At 38.8% G+C, this 22500-nt stretch overlaps 1 protein-coding gene across 1 annotated transcript in view; it reads left to right on the top strand.

The window, feature by feature from the left end:
• Positions 1-298: 298 nt before the first annotated feature.
• Positions 299-22500, top strand: part of ADAM3-LIKE (ADAM metallopeptidase domain 3 (cyritestin 1)) — a gene marked incomplete at its 3' end in the record, with an annotated part of 77420 nt that continues 55218 nt past the window's right edge. Inside the window, 5 exon segments of the mRNA NM_001097513.1 lie at positions 299-356; positions 891-973; positions 10010-10065; positions 17228-17306; positions 22373-22449. Of these exon segments, the coding sequence (NP_001090982.1) occupies positions 299-356; positions 891-973; positions 10010-10065; positions 17228-17306; positions 22373-22449 (353 nt within the window).

Raw genomic sequence — 22500 nt, 5'->3', positions numbered from 1 at the left:
TCACCCGAGGCACCTTAAAAACACCAAATTTCTGGAAATAGAGCACAAGTAGGCAGAATTAGGCAGGAAGCAGGCTCCGAAGCCCCGTGCTGGCCACAGGCAGGAGAGTGCCAGGGGTCTGAGGCTGGGGCCTCCGGACTGGGAGGTGGGGCGGGGCCGGACTTGCAGACACACCCCCACCAACCCCGCCCCCTGTCGCTCTGCTTTTGCGCTCACCCACCATAGAGCCCCGGGTCCCTCGCGACGGCTGCTGCAGTTTCCAGTCAACCGCCATCCCTGTGGCGAGGCCGGCCACACAATGCTGCCTTTCCTGCTGCTCCTCTCAGGGCTGAGCCAGCTGACATCCGCCGGCCATCGTAAGTGAGGACCCCTCGGCGTGGACGGGGCGGCGTGGCCCTCCTGGCTCCAGAAGCCCAGGCCAGGCTTCGCCGGGGGCCCGTGGTGGGGTCACAGCCCGCCCTGTTTCAGAGCCATACTGGCCCTGCTGGTCAGGGGCTCAGTGCACACCAGGAATGGTTGCCCTTCCCTCCCTGACCCTGCCCGGCAGGAGGGGGCGCCCGCCTTCTAGCGGGTGGGAGGAGGGAGCCCTGAAAGGGTCCTGGGACAGCCTTTCTTCCCCCACTCAGGGCTGAGGTCCATCATCAGCCCTGAGGGACTCTGGACGGTGGTTTGGTAATAACACTCCCACTTCCACGGGAGCCGCTTCCTGGAATCCTGCACGGGAAGATTTTGTGGTGAGTGAGTGAGTGTGTGTGTGTCTGTGCGCGCAGGGGTACAGGCTCAGGGGCTTGGAAGGTCGAAGAGTGACCTGATGTAACAGATAAGAGAATTGGAAGGATGCTGCCCTGAGCGGGGAATGCTCGCACTAACACCTGTCTTCCTCACTGCAGACTCTGAAACATCACTTCTGCAAATCACAGTGCCACAGAAGATTGGGACGAACACCAAGGACAGCGGGGCTTCAGACACAAATGTAATTAAGAAATCACTTTAGAAATATGAGGGTTTTATATTTACTGGACCGCAAGACCCAAATCGATTCATGCCTTCATGAACGAATGAAGGGTATCATCCCTTCATGAAATTTTGTGTTCTAAATGAGAGTTCAAGTGCCATTTTGTCTGAGGGAGGGCAAGTGTTTTGTTTTGTTTTCATTACTCAACTAATAGGTGAACATTACAAAACAATTTTAGAACACCAACTCAGAAAAAAAAAAATTAACCAGAATTCCTGGCCAATGGGTGGCCAATATACATCAATGGCATATGTAGTCTAATATATTTGCTGTTTTTTCTAGAAAAGATGTACATTTGAGGATATATTCCTTGCAAGTGGGGTCGTACTAACATTCACCTTGTAATGTGATTTTAAAATGACAATATATAAAGAATAGCTTCATGCTTGTATATATGCATATAATATATAAATCTTGGTAAAAATGAAAGTAATATTTTTGTTCTGATTCAATTTGTAAAGCATGTACTTTGTAAAATGAAATCTAGACAGTACAAGGAGTTGTTAAGTACACTCATTTCCCCATTGTCCAGCTGTTGTCCACCTCATTTTCCAAAGGCAGTCAATTTGAATGAAGTGAAGTTTTAGAGATATGCCTACACACATGCACATAGATTTTTTTTAATTGCCTGGCTTTTCTTTTTTTAAAAATTTTCTTAAGTTTTATTGAAGTATTGTTGATTTGCAAGGTTGTGATGATTTCTGCTGAACAGCAAAGTGACCCTGTCATACATATACACATATCCATTCTTTCTCAGATTCTTTTCCCATAGAGATTATCACAGAATAGTGGAGATTGTTCTCTGTGCTACAGCAGGTCTCTGTGGGCCAGTCATTGCACATACCTCAGTGTGCATATGCTGATCCCAAGCCCCCAGTCCTTCTCTGCCATACCACTCCCCCACCTGTCCCCTTTGGTAACAGTAAGTTTTTCAAAGTCTGTGAATCTCTTTCTGTTCTGCAAATAAATTCATTTTTATCTTTTTTTTTTTTTTTAGATCCCACATATAGGTGATATCATACGATGTTTGTCTTTCACTCTCTGACTAACTTCACTTAGAATGATAATTTCCAGGTCTATCCATGTTGCTGCAAATGGCATTATTTCATTCTTTTATTTTATGGCTGAGCAATATTCCATTGTATATATATACCACGTCTTCTTTATCCATTCCTCTGTCGGTGGACATTTAGATTGCTTCCATGTCTTGGCTATTGTAAATGGTGCTGCAATGAACATTGGGGTGCATATATTTTGGGGAATTATGGTTTTCTCTGGATAGATGCCCAGAGGTGGGATTGCTGGGTTATATGGCATTTCTATTTTTAGCTTTTTGAGGAATCTCTGTACTATTTTCCATAGTGGTTGCACTAATTTACATTCCCAACCACAGTGTAAGAGGGTTCCCATTTCTCCATACCCTCTCCAGTATTTACTATTTGTGGACTTTTTGTTGATGGCCATTCTGGCTGGTGTAAGGTGGTACCTCATAGTAGTTTTGATTGGCATTTCTCTAATAATCAGTGGTGTTGAGCATCTTTTCATGTGTTTTTTAGCTGTCTGTATCACTTTGGAGAAATACCTATTTAGATCTTTTGCTCATTTTTTTTAAGGGTCACAGCTGTGGCATATGAAAGTTCCCAGCTTAGGGGTCAAATCAGAGCTGCAGTGCCAGCCTATGCCACAGCCACAGCAATGCCAGATCCCAACCGTGTCTGCAACCTACACCACAGTTCACGGCAGCGTTGGATCCTCTAACCCACTGAGCAAAGCTGGGGATTGAACTCCCATCCTCATGGATAGTAGTCGGGTTCTTCACCTGCTGAGCCACGACAGAAACTCCTTCATTTTTTAAATTGGGTTGTTTGTTTGTTTGATACTGAGCTGCAGAAGGTGGTTGTATATTTTGGAGATAAATCCCTTATCAGTTGCTTCATTGACATGCTGTGGGTTGTCTTCTTGTTTATGGTTTCCTTTGCTGTGCAAAAACTTTTTAAGTTTAATGAAGTCCCATTTGTTTATTTTTGTTTTTATTGTCATTCTCTAGGAGGTGGATCTGAGAAGATATTGCTGCAGTTTATGTCAGAGATTGTTTGGCCTATGTTTTCCTTCAAGAGTTTTATAGTACCCATTCTTTCATTTAGGTCCTTAATTCATTTTGAGTTTATATTGTCAAAATGAGGATACTACCCAAGGCAAACTACAGCTTCAAGGCAATCCCTATCAGATTACCAATGACATTTTTAACAGAACTAGGTCAAAAACATTTTAAATTTGTATGGGAACACGCAAGACCCTGAATAGGCAAAGCAATCCTGAGAGAGAAAAGTGGAGCTGGAGGAATCAGGCTCCCTGACTTCATACTATACTACAAAGCTACAGTCATCAAAACAATATGATGCTAGCAAAACATAAAACAAAAACAAACAAACAAAAAACCAGAAATAATGATAAGTGGAATGGGATAGAAATAAACCCAAGCACCTATGGCCAATTAGCCTCTGTCAAAGGGGGCAAGAATATACAATGGAGAAAAGGCATTCTCTTCAATAAGTGGTGCTGAGAAAACTGGACAGCTACATGCATTAGAATGAAAGTAGAACATGCACATATATTTTTAATGATCACCTATGAGCATTGTTTGTCTCATTTGTTTGTAAAGTTATGATTGACTTTTCATGGTAATTAAATATAGCTCTGTCATTATTTTCCCTCACTGCATGATATCTCCTTATATGGATGTTACATTGTGGAATGTTTCAAATTTTAGACATTGGATAGTTTCATAAATGCTCCTCAATAGGCAACTCAAGAGGATCAGCAGGCAAGCCATTGTAAAACAAAAAAACAAAAACAAAACAAAACAAAACAAAAAAACACTGATAAATATTGCAAAAGATCTGCTGGAAATGTTGCATCACATCTGACTCCCACGAATAAAGTGTAGTGATGCATATCTTCCTGAGGCCTCTCCAGGCTGGCTTCAGTCTTCTCTCTTTGCTTTTGTGAACATCATTCATAATTAATGCTTGACATTTAATTGGTATTTTGAGGGTAAGCCTTAACAAGAGATACCTTTATATATGTTGACTCTTTGAATCACTTTTTTAGTCGTCAGTTCCTTCCTGATTTTGACTTCTAATAAGAGTTAGCAGCTTTGGATAGGACACCTTGGTTTTTTCAAGAAGGAAGAAGTGTTGGTATAAAGACAGACAGGGATGGGATGGGAATCCGGTGATTGGAACCTGTGGTGTGGTCTGAGAGGAATGTCAACAGCTGTCCACTGGAAAACTGCTAGAGGTTGAGGCAGGTTTTGGAGACTGAATGGTCTCCTTATGACTGTCTCACTGTGTGGCACCAAGCAAAACCGGTGATTATGGATTTATAAATGTTATTATACCCCCAAAATGAATATCTGAAGATGTTGCAATGTTTAGGAGAGTATAATGTACACTGAGAAAGTGCTATGAACAGAAAATATGAGTATCCATGATAGCAGCAAGAAAAAGACAGCATTTAGTAAATGCACGCATACACACACACCCAACACTATGAGATCTGCAGTATTACTTAATAAAATGTTCAGATCAGAAGGAACATAGAACAATTAAAATATCCTCAGCATATGTCAAATGATAACTGATAGTACTACAGGGAGACATTTTCAAATCCATTTCCAGAGAGAAATCTTAAAAAAGTTTTCTTTCTCAAATGTTGGTTGACAAATCATACAAATCATCATAGCGATAAAGAAAGTTTGAACCACGAAGGTAAACATTTTGTCAGTGGAGAAAATCAACCTGACTGATAAAGTTTATATATTGTGTTCCCCTTTCCGCTCTTTGGAAAGGCTCACTAGACTCTATAGGGCATCACACATGAGGCTTTTATTTAATGATAGACCATGTGGCACAGCAAGAGAAAGAGAATTCAGGTAAATATCAGGATATCCAGGAAGACTGCACAATGAGCTGGCTCCCCATGAACCCAGTTTCTGGGCTCCTAGAACATGCTGAGTTCCTGGCTTCTAGTAACAAGATTTATGGGAGAAATTTTGACTTTGGGAGAGCTCCTAACAAAATTTTCAGTAGCCAGGCCAGCCTTGTCAAACTAGTTAGGAAAACAAGGTAAGAAGCTAACCTTGGCCAGGGGTGGTTGTATGTGTCTAAGTGGTACGTGGTAAATCTCACTGCCATTATCTTAGCCAAGAATCAGAAACACCAGACTCGTTGGTGTCCCCAGAAATACATAGGGCTTTTCTGAACAAGCTTTACTTGTGCTCTATCTCCATGGTAAGTCATGCTTTCCAAGAGTACTTCTGATTCTTTTTAAGAATACACAGCCTCCTTCAACCAAATTGACCACAGCAAGGAAAATAATGGAAATGGAAATATAGTGCAGAACTCATTACTGGTAACAATACAGCTAAGCTAAGGAGTTCCCGTGGGGGCACAGTGGAAACGAATCCGACTAGGAACCCTGAGGTTGCGGGTTCGATCCTTGGCCTTGCTCAGTGGGTTATGACCTGGCGTTGCCATGAGCAGTGGTGTAGGTCACAGATGCGCCTTGCATCTGGTGTGGCTGTGGCTCTGGCGTAGGCCGGTGGCTACAGCTCCGATTAGACCCCTAGCCTGGGAACCTCCATATGCCGCGGGTGCAGCCGTAAAAGGACCAAAAGACAAAAATAAAATAAAATACAGCTAAACTAAAACTTAACAGAAAGACTAAAAAATGTATTTGAGAGTTTGAAAGTATACTTATGTACATAGTCCATGGGTTGATGAATAAATCAGAACAGATATTAAATGATAAATAATGAACAAGAATGAAGAAACTACAAACAAAAAAAGGAGTCCCATTCTGAGGGTGGTATAGGATCATCATTTGTAACCCTCAAAAATTAACAAGCCAAAGAAAAACGTCGGAACTTTAAAGTCAGAAAAATAATTTGTCTCTGTTCCATTTTTCAATTCTTTCCATGTTTTCTTTTTCACTATGCCAGTCTACCTTGTTGATTGGATTTCACCTATTTTTTCAATTAAAGGGCCTGTTTCTTATTCCTGGAAAAGTGAAGGATGGTGTTTAGAATCCAATCTTTGCATGCTTGGTGTCCTAATTGCTAGTGGAGTGTTGCTTCTGGTATATAATTCAGTGGTCCAAGCCAGAAAATATGAATGCAAACACATAGAAACACTGATGTAGGTTGTATGTACACATATGTGTGCATGGGTGTGTTGATATTAAAACCATAAGTCCATATTGATATATCTAATTCCAATCAAAAGCTCCAATAAATGGGGAAAAAATGAGGAAAGAACAGATAAACTATCCCCAAACCAAACAGCAGCAAAGTAATCTTGTATGATTAAATAATACATTTCATTAAAAATAGTTGGTGTGAACTTTGCAAATAAATTCAGAGATTGTCAAATTGGGTGAAGATACGAATGCTGACTCCAAGAAATGCCTTTCAAATAAAAAAGGCGCAAGTGGATGAAAATTAAAGAATGGATAACTAGATTTCATTAAAATTCAAATCAAAAAGCAGCTAGATTGGATACATTGATTACAAGACAATGTAAACTGCAGAAAGAGGATTTTACCTGGATAAACAGTGGCATCTTGAAAGGGTCAATAACTTAATTTACTAATAGACATAATAATGCTAACCATATTGGCACCTCATAAGGCACTGCATCAAAAACCATGAATCAAGAATTTATAGAAGTAAAAAATGGTAGACAAATTCAAAATTACAAGCAGAGATTTCAAAACTCTTCTCTCAGTAAATAAAAACATTTCCAAAGCAAAAAACTAAAAAAAAAAAAAAAAAAAATCATCAGAGCTATAGAGGGCTTAAAATATTGACAGTCACCTTGACTTTAATTGACCTGTGTAGAACACAAGAAATGGGTATTGAATTTGTCAGGTTCCTTTTCTGTAATTATTGATATGGTTTGCTTTAAGTCTGCCATTCTTGATATTAGTCTCTCCCATCAATAGCTGGTTATAAATAAAGCTCAAAATCATAAAAGTATTTAAAGGCATCAGATAAGTGGTTGACAACAGTCTGCTAGTCAAATGATGCTAAGGTTTTAGACAGTATTCAAGGAAAGAGGATAGGTATCTTTCAGAGATTACAACAGAGAATAGAATATGAAAGTTACCTAATTTTTTACAGCATTTTATATCATATTAAGAGTACATGTAACTTGATATATAGAGGACAAATAAGTTATGATGAGGGAAAATTGGCACCGACAAAGGATATGTAAAAAGCGAAAATACGAATAAGTGTAAACTATTATGACCAAGTAGGTTTCCTCTTTGTGGAAGGCTGTCTTTTCTTTTTGTTTCTTTTCATGGCTGCATCTTGATCCGAGCTGCATCTGTGACCTAGGCTGCAGTTTGTAGCAACGCCAGATCTTTAACTTGCTGAGCAGGGCCGGGGGATCCAACCCATATCCTCATGGATACTAGTCAGGTTCTTAACCCTCTGAGTCACAACAAGAACTCCCCGAAGGCTGTCTTAATATGAGGGGAAAAATGATTAAATTAACCACATGTTTTAGAAGTAAGTGCATGTATCCAGGAAGAGTGTTACAGAAAATCACTGCGTTACAGAAAATCACTCACACATTTACACACACACATGTACTCACCAAATTCACACCCAATACTTCACTTTAGAACCTGCAATCTCATGGTTCCTAGTCGGATTCATTTCTTCTGGGCCATGACAGGAACTCCAAGCCTCAGTGTGATTTAAATGGATCTATGCAACAACAACATCACGAACTAAAGCAGACTACAGCAAATATCATACTTACAGTTTAAATTATTTACAGCATTCATTCTAGGGTCAGAGTAATAGTATAGCGTGCCTCTTATTGTAATTGTATTTGATTATTTGCAGCATTAAAAAAATCAAAATAAAAGAAATACAGGGCAGGGAGTTCCCTTCATGGCTCAGCTGCTAACCAACCCGACTAGGATCCATGAGGAGGCAGGTTCAGTCCCTGGCCTCGCTCAGTGGGTTAAGGATCCTGTGTTGCCTTGAGCTGTGGTGTTGGTTGCAAATGTGGCTCAGATCTCTTGTTGCTGTGGCTGTGGCTGGCAGCTGTAGCTCAGATTCAATCTCTAGCTTGTGAACCCCCATATGCCATGAGTGGAGCCCTAAAAAGAAAAAAGAGAGAGAGAGAAAGAAATATAGGACAATAAATTTTTTGCCTTGATTAACTGTATATATTGTCATGCTGCTATTACCTGATATGCAGACTGCAGAAGACAAAATAGGCAGATTTATCCTCACACAAAAGATTTATTCTGCAAATAGGATGAAGTAGGGACACGAAAACAGTGGTACTTGTTTGTCTGCAAATATAGTTATGAAACCCACCGTGAAATAAATAAGATTTAGGGACATCTTTATACTAATAAATCCCAAGAAATCACAGCTTGTTCTATCCTTCAGAATGCTTCTCTAAATTTAATAGGAATTTGAAAAGAAGTTTGAAAAACCCTTCTTGTTACATAAAAATGGATCAAGAGTTAAAAATAAAGAAATGAACATATCAAACATAAACTGTTGCAATCATATGAATACTAAAGTAGAATTTAAAGTCAGAAGCACTTTTAGGATAAAAGACACCTTATTCTTGATAAAGTGACCAAGTTACCATGAAGCTATCACTGTACTAATTCTATTTGCACCCAACAAAAAGGCTCCAAAATACGTAAGGCCAGAAAGTATGGATTCCAAGGAGAAAGAAACAATGTCCCAGTAATTTGGGGGGATGCCAACACACCTTTTTTCCACTAGCCGTACGGTTATAGAAGATTGAAAACAAGAAGATTTAAAAGGCCATATGCAGAAAACTGCACACAATGACGAAAGTCATGTTCTTTGCCCATGCAGAATGTTTTCCAGATTTAACCACATGCTTAAAGAAGGCATATGTTTTATGATGCTATCACCAATTGAGTTCTTTGGGATTCAATCTCTGAGAAGATTCCTGTGAAGATAGGCTCTTAGGATCTGTCCTTGGAATGAGCTCCTGTGGTAGGGAGAGAGAGAAGCCAGTGGGAAGAGGGAGACTGAACTGAAGCTCAACAAGGTGTGAAGCTGACATGGTCCATCAGAATACCTGGAGTTGGAGTGAAGGGACTTCCCATGAAACGGGGGCTGTCACAGCAAAACTGTATCTTGGTGTGAGGTGACCTTTAGTTCCCTGGTCCTAGAAGATGGGGAGGGGAAGACTGTCTGCATGTCGCACTCCCAACTAGGGGGCACTTCTTGAATATTAAAAAAGGGACTTGGAGTTCCCGTCGTGGCGCAGTGGTTAATGAATCCGACTAGGAACCATGAGGTTGCGGGTTCGGTCCCTGCCCTTGCTCAGTGGGTTAATGATCCGGCGTTGCCACGAGCTGTGGTGTAGGCTGCAGACACTGCTCGGATCCCACATTGCTGTGGCTCTGGCGTAGGCCAGTGGCTACAGCTCCGATTCGACCCCTAGCCTGGGAACCTCCATATGCCGCAGGAGCGGCCCAAAGAAATAGCAAAAAGACAAAAAAAAAAAAAAAAAAAGGGACTTGCTCTGTATAATTTAATTTTCGAGGTATTTGTTCTAGAAACTGCAAAAGGTAATATAATGCAAGTTTCTTCTAAGATTACTCAACATTTCTAAATGTGACCATTTTAAATTACAAATTGATTATGATGCTTAACTGCTAATGACAAAATGCTATTACTTTGAAATAGATTTAGAGTCCCCTTAATTTTATTTAAGTTTAATTATGATTATTTCTGTCACAATTCCAAGATTGAACAGTCCTATAATCATCTATCTATCTATATCTGTCTTTTAAAATTTTGATAGACTCATGATACAATCTATGTTTTATGGATAAATACATGCATTTTAAGAAATTGGGGCTTTTGACCTTAAGAATTTGAAGTATGTAATTAATTTCTCTCCAAATACTTTGCTCTAGGTCACTTATGACATCAAAATTAACAGGAAAACGTTCACTCTCCATCTTGAAAAACAGTAAGTGGCCATTCTTTTCATACAGTTGTTTTCAGTGTCTTAAATTTTTACAATCACTACCTTAAACTGAGCCCAGGTTTAGAGCCTAAATAGTCCAGTGTTTGGATATTATATTTATTTAACATTGTAAGTCTTCTTTGTGATTCGTGTCCGACTAGAATTTTGGGTCTTTATCTTTAGAATAAATCTGTCATTCAGACTAAATTCTAAATTGATGATGTCAATATTAAAGTATATCAGAAAGTAAAATCATTTTGTGTAACTTCTTAAAATATACTTACAATTGCCACACTTAAGGGAATAATTTTATTTGTCTATGATGAATTTCGTTGATGTCGTTTTACATACTAATATGATTTAAGCATTTTACTTGATATTACACTGTAGTTTTGTCTCATTTTGCTAGTATATATTTTTAATCTCTCCCACTTTCACTCTGTGAAGAAACCAATATAATAACCTGTGTGTATCAGTCAATGATTTTCTGTTCAAAATTTTATCTTTATCTCAAGTCCAACATGTAGAACCTTACCAAAAAAACCCTTTTTCTTTCTTTCTTTCTTTTTCTTTTTTTTTTGACACTAATGGAAATAGAGTTCTGCAAGTGTCAGGTCTTGTTTAGTGACGATATTTACATGCTTAATCTATGTGTATGTATTTTTACCCATTTTTACTAGATGAGGTCCCGTCGTATGTAGTATTGGTAGGTAATATCCCTTAGTATGTAATATTGATAGGTGATGGGCTATTTCCAGGGATTGTCACTATAGACTCCTGGAATAAACACCCTTATCTGTATTCTTACATAACAGAGATTCTGTTTCACAGACTTAATGTCAATAAATGGGTGTCTGGATCAAGAAGATGAATGCCAATAAGAGTAGGTGATGATGACGATGATGAAAACAACAAAAATAACTGACATTTATTGAGCAGATACCATTTTGCAGACCATTTGCATGTAGTAATTCATTTAATTTTTATAACCACCTCTATGGTAGGCATTCTTTATTGCTCACATCCTGTAACTTGTCAAGATTTGGAGAGATATGGCCAGTTACTATCGGAAAAGGCAGCCGCAGCTTAGATTTCCAAGAGCATACGTGATTTGCTAAAATATACCCCATCTTAAGGTCAGATTGTATTTCCCTAAATGATTTCTTTTTGTTTGTTTGTTTGTTTGGGGTTTTTTTTGTCTTTTTGCCATTTCTTGGGCTGCTTTCTCGGCATATGGAGGTTCCCAGGCTAGGGATCTAATTGGAGCTGTAGCCGCTGGCCTACGACAGAGCCACAGCAACTCGGGATCCAAGCTGAGTCTGCAACCTACACCACAGCTCACAGCAACGCTGGATCCTTAACCCACTGAGCAAGGCCAGGGATCGAACTGGCAACCGCATAGTTCCTAGCCGGATTCGTTAACCACTGAGCCACGATGGGAACTCCCCCTAAATGATTTCTCTAAACATTTCTGGCCATGCGTTTTCCTATATGTGGTTTGCCTATTCATGTAGTTTATTTATTATTATTTATGAGCGTTTGGATGTACTTTGTTTTTTTAGAACAGTTGTAGGTTCCAAGTAAAATTGAGTGGAAGGCACAGAAACTTCCCATATATCCTCAACCTCCACACATGCACAGCTTCCCCCATTATTAACATTCCACACCAGTGTGATATATTTGCTTTAATTGATGATCCTACATTGATACATCATTCCTTGGTCCATGGTTTATATTAGCACTCTCCTTTTTTCTATTACTTTTTTTTCTAAGAATGAAAAAAAATTAAAAAGGAAAATTGTGAGAATAACAGAAACAGATTCTTACCATGAATGATGGACACATAAGCATTGTTCCTATATGTTAAAAAAAAAAATGTGTACATGGCCACAACAGTGAAGTCTGTTTTTCCTATGCCCATGCCTCTTCAGTCTTCTCACTCCCCAGTGCTAACTACAATTATGATATAGACACATATTCTTCTGTCATATTTTTAGCTTCATTCATCTGTGTGTCTAAAGATCATTGCAAATCATAGTATCTTGTGGATTCCTTTAAAGAGACATAAATGGCGCAATACTAGACATTCCATTACGTACTTTATTATGGTAGATCAGAAGGGTAGTAAAGATGGACCTTAAGAGGATGACGCACAAGTGTGACCCAGGTCTTTACCTCTCTCTGTATCTTCACTCTTTGCCATATAACTTTTGTTCCTTGCATCAAGAGGTGGAATATGCACAACTCCCCAGCCACCTCACACTCAGCCCCTGGATCTGAGTTTATCTACTCAAGGCCAACTTCATGGGTGAGGTGTGAAGGGCCCAAGGTTAGAAAGGCCCTGTGCTTGGTTTAATGCTCTTCTGTTGGTGTCCTGAGATTCTCAATAGTTTTGAACAGGAGGAGTCATATTTTCATTTAACCTTGGGGAGGGGCTTGCAAATTACTAAGCCCATTTTGTGGCCATGTCACTTACTTTGGCCAGAGAGCTATTAACTGACTTAATTCTTACAGAAACTTAATAAGCCCTTGTGCCTTCCTGCTTTCTAGCTGGTTTGTCTGTCATCCCCATGAAAATATGCTTGGGCTAGCTTCTGTGAGAATAAAGGCGTATGAATTACAGCATGGTGCCCTGTTTACTTCTCCATCTGCTGAATCCTGACCAGGGAGCAAGCCTGGCCACAATTAGCAGAGCTGCCATGGCTGCCCGCACATGACCCAGAAGTGTGGGCAATAGATATTTATTATTTTATCATATGTGGTTGTAGTTTTGTGGTTGTTTGTTATGAAACATTTTGCATAATATCACCTGTTGAGATACATTCATGGAAATGTGTGCGAAATGAGTTCATCTTTGAAGAATGCATATGTAGCCATCAAATGAATATAGCTCATTATTTATCCACCCCCATTTACAGCATGAACAGCTGTATTGTGGACATCCTTGGCCATGACTTCTTGGGCATCAGTGAAATTGAGGATTATAAATGAGAAAATTCTCAAGTGCTATATGCTGACAATTTTTTTCTTCAAAAGCCTTACACCAGTTTTTACTCACACCAGTAATTTAAAAACATTTCTCTTTTCTACATTCTCAAGAAAATGAGTATCTTCACTCAGTTAATTAACAGATAGCAGATGCTATTTCATTGTTATTTTCACATGCACTTCACTGATCATTAATAATGCACAGTATCTTTTCCAGTGTTTACTGACCATTCTCATTTATTTGCTTCTCCAAAGCTTTTGGTTTTTTTACTCTTTTTTTTTTTTTTTTTTTTTTTGTCTTTTCTAGGGCCGATCCCATGGCATATGGAGTTTCCCAGGCTAGGGGTCTAATTGGAGCTCTAGCTCCAGGCCCACACCAGCGCCACAGCAATGTGGGATCTAAGCTGCATCCGCGACCTACACCACAGCTCACAGCAACACTGGATCCTTAACCCACTGAGCAAGGCCAGGGATTGAACCTGCAACCTCATGGTTCCTAGTCGGATTCATTAACCACTGAACCACGACGGGAACTCTGGTTTTTTACTTTTGGATTTTAATGTGTATTCATTTGTTTTGAGTTATTTCTTTTCAGTCAATGGCTTTATCTTTCTTTTTTTCTGTTGTTGTTGTTATTGTTGTCACCACTGATCAATTTGTAGGGAATTTTGTTTGACACACTCTCTCCTCTGTGTTGCAAATACGCCAGCTAGTGTATTGCTTGTCTTCTTCCTTTGTTTTGGAGATATATTGCTATAAAAATGAAATTTTCATGTAATCATTATATTCATATTTTCTGTTCTCGGAGTCTTCTCTTGTGTCTCTCAGATCCTGAAGTGATAGCATAATATTCCTATACTATTTAAAAAAATTCTTTGTCCATTTAAATGTACATCCACTGCTTTCAGTTTCTTTAACAACGGAATTGCATTTTCCAACTTTCAGCAAGGCTTCTTTTTTTCTTTTTCTTTTTGTTTTTTGTTTTTATTGCAGCTTTATGCTGACAGGTATTGTTTGATTAGAATAGTTTCAAATTATTTTCTTCTGGTGGAATATGCAGATGGAGCATATCTGCAGATGTCTCTTTTGTTCTTGTAATTGAATAACATTTTGGCAATGTATATAGTTTGTGAGTCATATTTATTTTCTATAAAGTATTTCAATTTGATATAGTCTATATTTAGTGAATAATCCTCATGGATGCTAGTCGGGTTTTTGTGTGGGTGAGTTTTATGTGTGTGTGTGTGTGTTACATTAATATTTCCTGATGTATCAGAGGTCCCTTAATTTTTTTGTTTTAGTTTTAAATCCCTGCACCATTTTTCTTCTATGGGAAACCTATGGAAATTTACACTTTCATCCTGGGTCTTATTTCTCCTCCACATCATAGTTTTTTCTATAAATATTTATTTTAATTTCTTTTTTTGGGGGGGGGTCTTTTTTTTTTTTTTTGCCTTTTAGGGCCACACCTGTGGCATATGTAAGTTCCCAGGCAAGGGGTTGAATCAGAGCTACAGCTGCCTGCCTACACCAGAGCCACAGCAATTCAGGATCCAAGCCTCGTCTGCAACCTACACCACAGCTCATGGCAATGCCAGATCCTTAACCCGGTGAGCGGTGAGCGAGGACAGGGATCAAACCCATGTCCTCATGGATGCTAGTCGGGTTTGTTAACCACTGAGCCACGTCAGAAACTCCCAAATCTTTAATTTCGATGTGCATTTTACCAACATTTGTTCTCTTTGTTGGCTAGGCCTAGACTTCTCTTCACAGTAAGGAAATTCTCTTTGCTACATTTATTGAGTCATTGAATATGAACTTTCTTGAATTTCAGTTTGAGGGGGTCCTTTTTTCCCTTGGAATGGTCTGCTTTGAAAGCTTATAGCTTTTCTTGAGATGAAGATGGTTTTTTTAAATCAGTGCTACTTCATTAGGATCTAACGTTTAAGTTTTGCCCTCTTCCTTTTTGATGTTCGTTTTCCTTTCATTGAAGGTTGTTTTTCTTTCAGTGTTCTCTTAGTATTTTCATTATGTCATTGACAAAGTCAGACTGTTTTGCTGTTTCATGTAAAGCAAAAAGTCTGCTTTTGGAGAAGGGCACAAGAAAAATGAACTTGCAAACTAAATTTGTATTCTTTTAACAGTGCTTGTCAAATATCTGTTAAGGTTTTTTTTTTTTTTTTTTTTTTTTTTACCTCTAACTTCTTCCTGGGATCTGCTTCTGGATTCAAATTCTACCACCTCAGTTTATGTGCTTAGAGTTCTTAAAATGTGGCTCTGTCGCTATTCCAGAATTCGTGTCCTAGATGCTTGCACCTAAACCATCTCAGCCCATTTCTTGAGTTTTTCCTTGAATATATATGGAATACTATAAACTGACAAATAGTTTTTCTCTGGAAAGCTCTCTGGTTTTTTTATTTGAATTGAAGGAAGAGTTTTCAGAAATGAGAGGAAAAAGTTATTGCAAGATATTGAATATAGTTCACTGTGCTATATATAGTAGGTCGTTGTTATCTATTTTATCTATAGTAGTGTGTATCCGTTAATCCCAAACTTCTAATTCATCCCTCCCTCCCTGACCCCCTTTCCCCTTTTGTTTCCTAAGTCTGAGTCTATTTCTGTTTTGTAAATATGTTCATTCATATCACTTGTTTTAAATTCCACATATTAACGATATTGACTTCATAGGATATTGTCTTTCTCTGACTTACTTCACAGAGTATGATAAAAGGCTCTGAAAAAGACTTAATCTGTATCCACATCTATAACTGAATCACTTTGCTGTGCATCTGAAATTAACACAGCGTTGTGAATCAGTTACCCATCAATAAAAATAGCTAGAGAAAAATAGTGAGAGGAGATATGAAAAGGAAAGCAGTGGTGAAAAGCATACTTTGTTAATGCTCTAGTTTCACTTCCATCCTGGTCTTCAAATGTGTCTTGGTGTTTGGAATCCTTAAGAAAGCCCCTAATCCTGATATGGATTAGGATCCTTGGACTCTTTAATCAATAGAAATTGGTAAGTGGTCAGAGGAGGCATTCAAGCAAGACTTCGTTGGGACTGTTCTGAGGCAGGAGGGGGCGAGACCAAGTACCAGTTCCCTTGCTCCCTCTACAAGGGGGGCAGGCTGGTTCCTTCAGTGGAGTGAAAGTGGGGGTGGATAGGTGGTCCACCCACCCCCTTGGTGGTGTTGTGTTCAGGGATCATGCACAGTCCCCTGCTTTTGCTCCTGGCACCTTAGAAGTAGCAGTTGGTTTGTGACCTTTTTGTATCTTATTGTTCATAATTGCCCAGACTGCTCATGTATGCAGGGTTTTGCATTCCTTTGTATTCTGTTCCCCTCCAGGAGACATTTGTCCAGTTGCAAGCACTGCAGCCAAGGGTCCCAGGTCCCAGGTTCCAGCCTGTCTCATCCCTATAATAAATAATGGTGTTAGATTGTTCCATGATAATCACCATCTATTTTGTAAGAAGAATAGAGCTTCATATGTTTATATCAGGTTTTCCACGGAAGTAACTTAAGTTAGGAAATTTGGGCAAAACCCTAGAATCCCACGTATAAGCAAAGGTTTTAAGAACTCTCTTCTACAATTTTCCTCCTCCTACTATGAAAAAAAGCCTATTTCATGAAGGGACCATGCCTTTGCCTAGGTCCCAGAATGGAGGCAGTATGGAGCTGAACCTGCAGTAACCTTGTGAAAAACATTCGTTATCATTTTAAGACCCTGGGAATCTGGAGGTTTTTTGTTTCTTTGCTTGTTTTTTATAAACACAGTGTAACTTCATGAAAACAAATTAATCAAATAATCACTTTTTTTGTTTATCGATCCATGGCTATTTGTTAGCTAACTTTAACAGATTTACGCCATGAGACATATTGATGGCTGAATATACAAGAAAACTTTGCTGTGGGAATCTGGAAGACTTGAACGTACTGGACATTAGTCTGTGTCATGACAGTGACCACACGGGTATTTGGTTATCCTGGTTATTATTTTCTCTCCTGTGCATACTATGCTATCAGAAAGCAAGCTTGATAATCGAGAAAAAAGCCCAATAAATTTTTGCATATTTGAGTTTATCAAATGGGAAGTAAATTTGCTTAATCTCATGATTCTGTAAGTTACTTTTGCTAATGCTATTCTTATGTGAAGTATTCTTATTTTGGTTGATTAGGTCATTTTTAGACTCTAATTTCCTGGTATATTCATACAACAAGTCAGGGGTACTGTATCCAGATTCTTCATTTATAAAGGTAAGTTTTACTTTATGTTGTGTAGATTGATATTTTTCTGGAGTGAAGGAGGCCATTGGTGGGAAGAAGAATAATGTTTTATACTGCACAGAATTATTGGGCAAACAGATTGATCACAAACCCCAATATAATGTGGCAGTTGCTATGAAAGCATGTTGAATAGAACAACTACTTTTTAAACTGAGAACTCAGGAATCAGTTACCTGAAAAGGTCATATAAACATCTGGAAGTATTAGTAAGAGTTTGAGAAGGGGAAAAAAAAGCGGGAAAAGGAGCTAAGAAGCCACTAAACACAGGGAGAGATGTTGATGGCAGTACCATAGGACCTGAGCAGTGGAGGGAACAGGGGGAACCCCTTCATAGAAAGAGCACAGGAAAGTGAACTTGCAAAAGCATATTGGCTACGGAATCTAAATAGGCTTACATGGGAAACACAAGAATTTGAATTCTATTCCAAAATGCAGAGAGGAGTCAAGAAACAGTCAAAATATGTGAGAAAGTTAGCTTTAGTGTCAGACACTTAGTTTGCCAGAATAGGTGATTGGGAAGAGGCAAATATGAGTGACTGGTCTGATTCTGTTGTGATGTTGCCATTGGGAGAGAATGAAAATTTCTAATATGGTAGCAGGTATATTTGTCTTTCTCATCTTCCACAAGAAGAAAGCCGGACAGAATCTGTGAGGCACTTGTCTTCAGGCACTTGACAATTAAAAACCAAATCAGGATTTTCTCTCTTACAGAAAGAAAGCGAGTCTCACATTGAACCGAGCCCTCTGGTTGGGATATAATATGTCTGAACTGTAGCCCAAGGGTGGAACCAAGCAGGCCTCTCTAAGCATTTGGATTTCAAGGCTGCTGAAGCAGTTGGAACTTGCAGGACATAGGACCAGAGATAAAGAGGGGCTATGGGATGCAGGTTTTTTTCAGGGGAGAGGAATCATCCTTGTTTCCTTGACTAAGGATTAGGCTGCATATGTGGAGATTAAGAGTCTACTTAAAGGTAGAATGTCAGGTGGAGATAATACTAAAGATGAATGAGTGCTGGGAGGTGTTGGATTTTCAGCCTAGGCAGGGTCGAGTGGCCCTGCTAAAACCCCAGGCATTCACCTGAGATGGAAAGGCTCAGCTTTAGGAGGAAAGATCAAGTTCCAGAGTAAGCGATGCTCTTACCACCCCATTCTCTACTTCAGAGCCTAAAACCTGGCAAGGAGAGGATGAAGGAGCTTGACCCTTACTTTTGTGTTTTCCAGTACAAACCGAGATACTCTCTAAAAGGTTAAAACCTAGTCAAGGAAGGCAATAATGCGGTCAGTTCAGAAATCCAAGAGATAGAGAAAGGAAAAAGAATGGCACAAGTGAAGCTCTGAATTTAGTTATTTGGGACTAATACAATCAATAACCCCTGGTAAGACTTGTTTAGATCAAAAGCAAACCCAACCAATATTAGGGGTGAAAGGAGATATTTCTAGTCATACAGAAAATAAAATGACATTTTGGAGTATTATCAGAGCTTTATGCCAATAAATTTGATGATTTAGGTGAAATGGACAACTTCCTGGAAAAGTACAACTTATCAAAATTGAGAGAAGTAAGAGAATATCTCAATCGCGTGAAATCGATTCTTAAACCTTGGATTCCTAAACAACCACTCTCCCACACAGAAACACCAGGTTTAGTTATTCTCCCACTTCACCAATTGAGAGAGATTTGGGCTCTTTGCAGTCTTTAGGGATTGAAAATAATGCTCTGTGAACATTCATGTGCAGTTCGTTGTGTGGCAGTGATTTTTTTTTTTAATTTCCCTGGAATACATGCCCAGGAATATCATTGCCAGATCATATGGTGAACGTATATTTGTTTTTGAAAGAGATTCCCAATTGATTTTTCCAGAGTGGCCGTACCCTTGTGAACTTTCTACTGGCAATGCATGAGAGATAAAAGACTATCTACATATTGCCATTGTTTTGGCATTTAAATTTAAAATTGAATTTTAGCCATTATGATAGATGTGAAATTTATCTCGTGTCATTTTGGCCCACATTTCTGTGATGACTAATGATGCTGAATAGAGTTTCATGTACTTGTTTGTCTCCTTTTGTGAAGTATCTGTTAATGTCTTTTACCTGTTTTCTAGTTGGATTGGTTGTTTCCTTCCGTGCTGTTTCTTGAGCAGTTCATATATTCTAAGTCCTTTGCCAGATGAGGTTTGCACATATTTTGTCCCAGTTTGTAATTTGTCCTTTCGTCATCATTATAAGGTCTCTCATTGGTGAGAATTTTAAAATTTTAATCAGAGCTAATCTATCATCTTTCCCTTTTAGGAATGGTAATTTGGCTATCAAACCTAATAAATTTGTGTAGTTCTAGAATTCCTGAAGATGGCATGTGTTTTCTTGCCCTAAATCTTACAGTTTTATTTACATGTCATGGTGTGTTCACTTGAGACGATCTTGTATAAAGTGTGATACTTGGATCAGCATTTATCCCTTTGACTAGGGCTGTGTAATTGTTCCAAAACTGTTTCTGAAAAGGGCTGTTCTTTGTGCAATTGAGCTGCTCTGGCATCACCATCAAAAAATCCAGGGGAGGGGGCCGTATTTATGTGGATATAACTCCAGGTTCTTTATTCTGTGCGTGACTTCTATGTGTCTATCCTTCTGCCAATCTCCTACTGTCAGTTTGCCTGCCTAGTCAGCATTTTTGGAGACTACAGGGATTCCTCCCACTTTATTATTCTTTGTCAACATTTTTACATTATTCTAGATGTTTTTCTTTTTCTTGTAAATTATAGACTAAACTACCCTATGTGTATGAACAACCTTGCTAGCATTGGGACTGATATCATTCAACCAAAAATCAATGTGGGGAGAATGGACATCTTTCTCTTTATTCTGTTGATTTTTCCAATCCATGAATGAAGAAAGGCTCTCCATTCGTTTTGTCTTTTTAAAACTGTTGTTCTTTAGCATTTTATATTTTTAGCATTCAGATCCTGTGCATATGTTTGTAAGTTTATTCCAAAGTATTTCAGTTTCTTTGGTGCACTTGTAAGTGGTATTTTATTTTAATTTCAGTTTGCACATGGTTGTTGTTATCTAGAAATGCAGCTTGTTTGTGTTGATTTTGGATCCTTACTAACTTGCAGAAGGCACATATTAATTCCATACCAGTGTTTTGTTTTGTTTTGTTTTTTTTAATGGATCCTTTGAAAATGTCTCCTTAATTAGTCATGTCTTTTACAAATGTGGACTTCTTTTTTCTTCTTTTTCAATCTGTATACTTGTTGCCTTTTTTCTTTGCCTCACTGGCCTTGCTACAATTACTTGTATGCTATCAAGTAACAATACTGATGGCAGATATCCTCACAATTTTCCTCATCCCCTATAAAAAAAAAATATTCAGTCATTCACCACTAAGGGAAATGTTAGCTGCCATTTTTGTTTTTGTTTTGTTTTTTAATATATTCTTTATAATGTTGAGGAAGTTCACCATTTCTAGGGAATTTTTGTTTTGAGTGTTTGTTTATTGTGTTTTTCAGCTTTAATATATATTACTTGTTCTTTTTAATGGTTTCTATTCCTTTTCTTAGATTTTCTCTTCTTTCTATTTTTTTAGGATAATTTGCAATTGTTCACTGAGGTGATATTATCACAGCTGCCTTAAAATCCATCCAATAGTTCCAACAAATGGCTCATCTCAAATGTTGGCATCGTCTGGTTGCCTTTTCTCATTTTGTTGTCATGTTTTTGGTTCTTGGCGTAGTGTGTAGTTTTCATGTGAGTCCTTGACATTGTTGAAGGAAGTCACCCAGATGTAAGTTCAGATTTCGTGTGGTCTGTTCTTCTTGTGAGAATTTAGCTTTGTTGTGCTTTTAGTGTTATTCTCTTGTGCTTTATTCTCCTGGCTCTGCTGGAGCTCATTGGATCTCTGCCAGTGCAGCCTATGGCAGTAAAAGTTTCTTTTCCTGAGCCACCTTGTATTGGTAGGTGATGTTGGGTGATGAAAGACCCATTGGATATTAATATGCTTCTCGCTCTGTCTCTGATAGGGCCCCTGGGTGAGAAAAGTTCCCATCTAGGCTGCTTTTTGCTGCTTCAAGTTAGGGGTATTGGGACTTACTAATACCCCTAAGTTATTGAGGATCATTTGCTCCTACTGGGTGCAAGGCCAGGGGGTACAGAGACTGGAATGCTCTCTGCTTCAGGGTAAAGAGTCGGGACCTGGTTTCACACTCTACATCTTTGTGAAGACTTGTGGCATATTTTGCTGGCACCAGTACAGGCATATGTGGTTGCTGCTGTTGCTTGGCCTGGAGCATGGTATGCTCTGCCACTGTCAGTGGGTGGGAGATAGGAGGCAAGCCCAGTATTGAGATAAGTGCATGGTTACTGATGGAGCTGTGTGTCTGGGGGCTAATGACACATGAGCACATTCCTAAACAATAGTATGATGACACCAAAGTTTTCATGGCATGGAATTAACAAAGGAACAAGACTGATTCTAGATATTACTAGGCCTCTAAGGGAAGAGAAGGAAATATTCACTGAAAAAAAGTATCACTGGTTGTAAAAAGTCCATGGATATCACTGTTGTAAAAGTCCATGGAGAGGAGAGTTTGAACTAAGGATGATCAACATGGTGAGATATCAAGGAGAAAATAGTGAAGTGTCAATCAGTGGGCAAGCAGAAAAAAATTCAATGAAATGTTCACTGTTGAAGTCAAATTAATGTTGGTAATTACATTGAAGTAGCATTTATAGACTCTACATGTTCAGGGAATGGGGCTAAGAAAGAAAAGATGCAGATCAGAGAGATGTCATCAAAAGCTTAGAATTATATATAGCAAGATTCATGTGGTAGAGGATGGGAGTTGTGATTATTTCTGGGCAGAAGAGGGTCAAGAGTTGGAGATTGTAGGTAGATAACAAGGAAGTGGACCATCTGGTAAAGAATTTCATGGTAGTGGCTAAGTCTGAATGTTTGCTGATGTCTAGGAAGTAAGGATAAAACTGAAACTTTGATTTTCAAGTCATTCATGAATGTATCTTTATACGCTCCCGTGTAGGGTCATTGCTTTTATCAAGGGTATGCCGGAGAGATTCCGAATTCAGTTGTGACACTTAGCACCTGTTCCGGACTCAGGTAATGGCATATTCTGGAGATGTATGTGATTACAATCCTGTGTACCTTTTT

This window comes from Sus scrofa, chromosome 17, assembly GCF_054392235.1.
Source record: "Sus scrofa isolate SSC_HxYL_T2T_F1_AM1 chromosome 17, Sscrofa_HxYL_maternal_Yorkshire_Landrace_v2.0, whole genome shotgun sequence".
Lineage (NCBI taxonomy): Eukaryota > Metazoa > Chordata > Mammalia > Artiodactyla > Suidae > Sus > Sus scrofa.
The sequence above is the reverse complement of the archived record's forward strand: the minus strand, read 5'-3'. Positions and strand labels throughout refer to the sequence as shown.